This window comes from Phocoena phocoena, chromosome 2, assembly GCF_963924675.1.
Source record: "Phocoena phocoena chromosome 2, mPhoPho1.1, whole genome shotgun sequence".
In the NCBI taxonomy this organism is placed as follows: Eukaryota; Metazoa; Chordata; class Mammalia; order Artiodactyla; family Phocoenidae; genus Phocoena; species Phocoena phocoena.
Window position 1 is genome coordinate 8,527,345 of NC_089220.1, and position 7,401 is coordinate 8,534,745.

General features: G+C 43.6%; 1 protein-coding gene across 1 annotated transcript; it reads right to left on the bottom strand.

Annotated features, from left to right (window-relative positions):
• Window positions 1-1,542: 1,542 nt before the first annotated feature.
• On the bottom strand, window positions 1,543-1,722 carry TUNAR (TCL1 upstream neural differentiation-associated RNA). Its single transcript, XM_065872939.1, has one exon. It carries the CDS (start codon window positions 1,687-1,689, stop codon window positions 1,543-1,545), a length of 147 nt encoding a protein of 48 aa, XP_065729011.1. The 5' UTR covers window positions 1,690-1,722.
• Between the last annotated feature and the right edge of the window lie 5,679 nt (window positions 1,723-7,401).

Sequence of the window (7,401 nt, forward strand, 5' to 3'; positions counted from 1 at the left end):
ATTCAAATCCAACTAGGCAGACTGCTGCTTCTTTTGCCCACGGGCAAGGCTGACACTAGCAGAAGGAATTCTAACCCTCCTTTTTTAAGGCCGTGCCGCTGCAGCCAGCGAAAGGCCCATTTCAGGGAGCAGAACAGGGCAAATTCACACTTATTCAACTGTTCCTGCCAGGGGGGAAGTAGCTTCATGTGGGTGTAAACCAGGAACTTTAAGAAATGCAGCAATCTTCTAGGGTGATCACTGCATCCCCTTCTAGTGCCCTTGAAAAAGTCACCTGTCTCAGGGGTGTCCTCACAGCCTGAACCACCCAGGTGAGCTCCTACAGTGGGGAGTCCATGTGCCATTTACACCCCATCTACTTTGAAAAGGATCCCAGGTGGCTCATTAAGGAAGGAATTATGCACCTAAAGCTCAGCTTTCCCCCTTGTCCTTCCCATCTTTCATAGTATGTGGCCATTAAAATCAAATGTGCTCAACAAATGGTCACAAGAATGAAATAATAATGATGCCAACAAGAAGCTGAATACTCCATCCTATAGTCGATCTGCAGATGTAGCCGTGCTCTTCCTCCATGGTAGTCCTTGTAAAAAATTTTTTAAAGCTGATCTATCACTCAGCCCTTGTTCATGCATAATTCTCAGTAAGGATATGGTGCATCCAAGGTCCACATGCCCACGATCGTTTTATATCTCCGATATAACAATAAAAAGCCGCTCAACAGACAATCTTAAAACATGCATCCACCAAGATCACGGCTGGTATTATGGAAAAACGTCCTCCAGACTGAGAAGAGCTAGAGGGAGAGAGAAGGTAAACAATACAAGAGGACAGAATTAGGACTAGAGTGATTGCACAACAGAACGTCTGCAGTCTAGGGGTTTAAGCAGGTAAAACCAGAGAAAGCTCTATGGATCCAGGAGCGCCTCTCCAAATATTTGGTTCATGCTAAAAAATAGAGCACATTTATTAAAAATATATATTTATAAACCTTGATATGAACAGATACACACGTCAAGCCAATGAAAAAAGAAAAATAAGTTATCTCCCTGGTATCAAATAGACACTTTTGATGAACGGGATGCTTGTCAAAGGATTGTCCCTGTGGTTTTTTGTACCAAACAGTTCATCGAGTTAGGAGGAATTGCGTGTCCCGGGAGACACACCATGAGCTGCGTCCTCCCTGTTCCTCTTTTTGAACATGTGACATCCATCAGCGACCTGGGATAATGAACCTTTGCACCCATCCGCTCCCAGACGACGTCAACGGCGAGTCCTCCAAGCGTTCTTTCGGGTCCCCTGCCGACGACGTTGAGTTCCTTGCTGTGTGAATGAGTTTTGCTGGATTCATTGTGCTTTAGTGTCTGATCCTCGCAGCAGGATCGGTTTATTTTGGTGACCCTTTATCAAGTTCGAAGGTACATTTGATTGAACGGCGTGTGTAGGTCAAAGCTGCTTGTTTGCACAGTGTCCTGTCACTGATCTGCCGACACACAGGACTCCCATCTTTTGGCCATCCCAAGGCCTGAGCGCCCTCTGGGCCATTCACAGAGTGGTGTATATGTATACAAATATGATGACGACTAGGTTCAGAATGGTCCCGATAATTCCCAGCATCGCCAAGACACTCTCTTCTTTGCTCTCTTTTTCTTGGCCTCCTCTGTCTTCATCACTTCCACTCGTGATTACCATCTTGGTTGCAAATGTCTTTATCTTCCTCCCCAGGCTAACCTGTAATTGGAAAGAGGCAGCACAAAAGATGACGGTTTATAAGCATCCTCTCCATAGCCAGGCAGATTGGGCAGGGCACTGATTTCCTGTCTGGGGACTAGATCTCAGGTGGGAGTGAAAACTCTTCCATGGAACCGATCTTGCGCCCCATTGCTCTCGGCCGTGGAGAAACGGCAGAGCACGACTGATCAATTTCGAGGAGGAATGTCCTGACACTGGCATAAAGAGATCAGCCCTGGAGTCCAGCCCGGGCGCCACCCAGTCCACTGAGGTTTTGATTTAGCCCTTTTCCTTGAAGCAGACAGCTGCACAGGAGACTGAAACATGTGGGCTCTCCCACAGCGACGGCAATTTGACACACGTTCACATAGTGGATCCCACCCTAGAGGAGTGCTGTCCGGCGTAGGCACGAAGTGTGTAGGAGGGCATCAGAGCCACACTGTGTTCTAAGTGCCGGCTGCCCTGTGAGCAGGGGCGACTGCACCTAGGGAAGGTGGTTAACTGAGACCAGCCTGGATGGAAAGGAGGTGGGGAGAACATCATAAGGAACCTGCATCACCTCCAGCAGGAGCATAAATTGGTATAATCATTCTGGAAAGTTCCTTGGCATTACCTAGAGAAGCGAAGAGACATATATTCTACAACTGGGCTGAGCACCTGATCTCCTACATGTCCACCCTAGAGAAATCCCTGCACCTGTGCACCTGGAGACGGGGACAGGAACACTTCTGTGAGCTTCATCTGTGACAGAAGAGGACTGGAAGTTACCCAAACAGGCACCAAGAGTTGAAGAGACCAACACATGGCCCATACAATGGACATGTCCACCAAAAAGAATATTATATGCACTGAAGCTACACGTGACGGCGTGGATGAGGCCCCAACACTTCAGGTAGTGTGAAAAAGCATATGGCACAGAATACACACAGCATATGTCAATTCATAGAGGCTCAAAACAGGCCAAACCAAACCTATATATTTAGAGACATATACTTTGATGTTTTTTAAAAAGCAAGAGAACGATTAACACAAAATTCAGTAGAGTGGCTTCGTATAGGTGAGGACAGAGTGGAAAGCCATTGGGAGGAGCCAAAAGCCTTCAATATACGGGTCATTTTCCATTTTTTAGGCTGGATGGGGGGGTACACGGGGGTTCATTTTTATCCTTATCCTTTCAGCTGTTTCAGGGATTCTCCGGAATGTATGATATATTTTGCAATAACTAAAATCTTTTCTTGTTATTCTTTAAAATAATATATGTGGCCATCCAGGGGGCCTAGTGGGCAGCTGAAGCCTTCTTTTCCACTGATTACTAATCCAAACAATATGTAAGAAATGAACAATGTATGTGAGGTATTGACAGCTTGTCTGATGGGATGTGACACGGACCAGGCCAGGGCCCCTGGCTGTATCTCTTCCAATAGAGAGCTGTGTCTTTAGAGCTGGAAGGCTGTTCATGCTCTAGAGTTGTGACAGTTAATTTTATATGCCAACCTGACTGGGGTGCCAAGACATTTGCCAAACATGATTCTGGGTGTGTCTGTGAGGGTGTTTCTGGATGAGATGAACATTTGAATTGGTAGACTGAGTAAAGCAGATTGCCCTCCACAGTGTGGGTGGGCCTCATCTCATCAGTTGAAGGCCTGACTAGCAGAAGAGGGCTGAGTAAGCGGGAACTCCTCCTGCCTGACTGCCTTTGAGGTGGATCATCAGGTTTTTCCTGCTTTCGAATCCAAACTGAAACCTAGGTTCTTCCCAGGTCTTGAGCCTGCAGGCCTTCAGACTGAAATGAAACCATCAGCTCTCCTGAGTCTCCTGGTTGCTGACTCACCCTGCAGATCCTGAGACTTGCTGGCCTCCATAATGACATAAGCCAATTTCTTATAATAAACCCCTATCTATCTATCTATCAATCATCTATTATCTACCTATCAACTATCTATATATCCATCTATCATCCTTCTATCTGTTATCTATCTACCTACCTCCCTATTATCTATCTATATATCGATCTATCATCTTTCTGCTACCTGTGTATCTATGTATCTATCTATCTCTTATTGGTTCTGTTTCTCTGGAGAACCCTGACTAATCAGTTCAGGAGTCAGAGGGTATCTCAGGACAAATATGTGAGAAAATCACAAAAAACGAGTCCGGGAAGGTGAGGAGTGTGACTGCAAGGTGAAATGTCTGCATGTCTCTTCCTCTGGGTACGGGAACCCCTGAAAGGGCCAGGCCATGCCTTGTGGATCAAGTTTGGATTTGGAACACAGCGTATGTGGATAGATGTCTGTGTGGAGGAGAGAAACAGACAGTCAGTGAAGACTAGGGGACTTAATGCAACAGGAATGCATGAACAAATGAATGTCTTAACGGGAAGTTTCACTTCCTTCACAACTTTGGTTTACTTGGTAGGCTCAGAGGGGGTTCCTACCCCCTTGAAGTGATTGCAGCCAGACTTCATCTTTTCAGAGCTGTCCACTCTGTCCTAGACAATGAAATGAAACTTCTTGGAATAACTCCTGTATGTAGGATGTAATTTCTAATTAAAATTGCTTTTTAAAAAAAAAAAAAAAAGCTTTGGCTAGGCAAACCTTCTAACTGGAACTGTTTGGCTTTCTTTCTTTTTCTCCCTAGTACAGTTTTTAACGATGTATAATACAAGTAAAGAAAAGTGCACAGACTTTAAGGGTACAGCCTGATAAGTGTTCATGTCTGTTAGCTGTCGCCAATATCAAGAAACAGAACCTTCCAGTACCCCAGGAGGCCCTATGGCCCCCTATTCCACTCACAATCTCTTTCTTCCTTCTTCTCAAAGCCATCATCCTGACTTCTAACATCCTAGGCTGGTTTTGCCTGTTTATGAATTTTATAGAAATAGAACCACGCAGCACGTCCTCTTTTGACTCTTTTTCCCCCCAAGGTTATGCTGGTGAGATTCACCCATGTTGTGTGTAGCTCTGGCTCATTCTCAGTGTGAACAGTAACCCATTATATAAACAGACTCACATATTTCTGCATTTATTTTACTGCTGATGGGCATTTGCGTTGCTTTCAGTTTGAAGCCATTATGCTGCTACGAACATTCTTGTACATTTCTGTTGGCAAACACATGTATGCATTTCCCCCAATGTTTTCAATGAAAATTTTCAACATACAGCAAAGTCTAAAAAGAATTTATAGTGAGCACCCATACACTCAGCAACTAGATTTCACCATTAGCATGTTACCATACTTGCTTAATCAGATACCTATCCATGCAGCTATCCGTCCATCTTCTGGGGGGTATATTTCAAGGTAGACTTCAAATATAATTACACTTCCCCTTAGATACTGCAGCATGCATGTATTAACTAGAGTTCAATATTTGTTTGCAAGGCTTTCTTTCGATGTAAAATTTATGTATGTGCAATTTCCTATTGGCTGCATACATCCAAGAGAAGAACTGCTGGGATACAGGGTACGCATGTGAAAGTGCTCGTATCTGCCTGCTTGTTTGTGAGTGCTAGATTGGTCCCTTCTTTTATTTTGGTGATTCCATGGCCTAGCATTTGCATGGAGTCACAGGAAGGCATACGTACATCCACTCCCTTCTCTGCCCTGGGCAGACATCTACCCAAGCGCCAGTTATCTGTCTCATGGGTCTCTTGTTTCTTGTAGTTTCCTTAGCTAGACTGCAGGCCCTGAGAGAGCAAGCTTTTGGATCTCCACCTCTAAACACAGGGCTTGGCAGGGACCAGGCATTTGGGTAAAGCATGCTGAATGAATGAGGGGGTACTGAAGAGGGACCTGGCATTCCCCCCCACCCACCCATTTTTGCAGGGCAGGGAAAAGATCACCAAGGTCGGTCTCAAGAGACACAATGAGTGCTGCCCTTAAAACCAAAGACCCATCATTGCAGTCACTCAAGCAAAACAAAGTGCCGGTCATGGAGGCTGCTTTGGTTTCAAGGCTGAATTTAGCCTCTTCCCTGAGTTAACCCGAAATAGCTCTGACTTAGGAGGAAGTGGAAGAGAATAATGAGGTCGACTGTGTTTACTTTCTGAGGTCTCTGCAGCAAACCAAGAGCCCAGAAGAGGTCCTCTCTGACTCACAAAAGAGTTGCATCCCCAGAGTTTGCTTCCAAGGTGCTTGAGTTATCAGCCTGTATTTCCCCAGAGAAACCGTGTTGGGAGTGCAGCTAGACTCCCAAGGGAGCTACAGGGGGCTTCCTAGCAAAGAAGTGGTTGGAACATTGCTTTCTTTGGGAAAAGTTATCTGGCCAGGGAGTGGAGGAGAACGAAAGAGGCTGGAGATTAGCTTGGAAACTAGACCAGTAATAGAGATGGGAGGGGAAAATAAAACCCAAATAAAACAGAAAGCAAAGACTGGGGCCGGGCAATATCTGACATGAGGCCTGCTACACAGGCATAAGTTCATCCATTCACTCACTCACTCATTCCTTCCTGCCAGGATATGCAGGGAGGGGGTAGTGGGAATGAACTGCTAACGGGAAAGGTGTTTCTTTTGGGGGTGATAAAAATGTTCTAAACTTAAGATTTTGGTGATGGTTACCCAACTCTGTGAATATACTAAAACCACTGAATTGTACACTTTGAAAAGGTGAATTTTGTGGTTTGTGGATTATATCTCAATAAAGATGTTTATTTTAAAAACACAGCATCTGCAGTAATAGCTGAAATATAAATTATCTACGAATAAATCTAACAACAACGTGTAAAATCTTTATAAAGAAAATTAAGAGTAGTTTACAAACAGACATAAAGGTACATCTACATGAAAAGGTAGCTATACATCTTCAAGGAGTGTGAGATTCAATATCCAGAAAACACGAGTTCTTCCCAAGGTGATCCCTACAGATTTACTGCAGTCAAAATTTCTACAGGGTCTTTGGTGCCCTTTGGCAGGCTGATTCTAAAGTGTATATCAAAGTGCAAAGAGATAATGACAGCCAAATTATTTACAAAAAAAGAGTAAGGTAGGGGAACTTGCCTTATAAGACATCACAAATTACTATACAGCTTTAATAGTTAAGTTTTAGACAAATAAGCCAAAAGAACGGAAATGGGGCTACACATACCTGGGCACTGCTCATCACTGGGGGAAAATGGGCCTTTGGATACCCAGTGCTGGAATAACTGAGTATCCATATGAAAAAATAAATAAAATCAAACCAGTATTTCACCAGTTCCAGTTGGATTATACACAACCGTGAAAAGGAAAACTTAAGGACTTTTATAAGACAATATAATGAACGTCTTTATGGCCTTGGTGTAGAGAAGGATACCTTAACAAGACATAAAAGCTCCCTGTGCAGAGCCTGTAAGAGTTGTCTTACAAAAGTTCTTAAGTTTTCCTTTTCACGGCTGTCTATAATCCAACTGGAATTGGTGAAATACTGGTTTGATTTTATTTATTTTTCCATATACTCAATTATTCCAGCAGGGTATATGTATATGTATAGCTGATCCACTTTGTTGTAAAGCAGAAACTAACACACCATTGTAAAGCAATTATACTCCAATAGAGATGTTAAAAAAAAGAATCTATGCACATGCATATTTGCCATACTGATTTGTACAATAAACTGAAAGAAAAAGAAACAATCATAATGCACAACAAGGACTGGCTAAATAAATGACGGTAATAAAAGAGGGAAAAAAAGACATAAAA

Bases quoted from the DNA above. Each gene is read 5' to 3' on its own strand.
- TUNAR (XM_065872939.1), bottom strand. From the start codon at position 1,689: ATGGTAATCACGAGTGGAAGTGATGAAGACAGAGGAGGCCAAGAAAAA.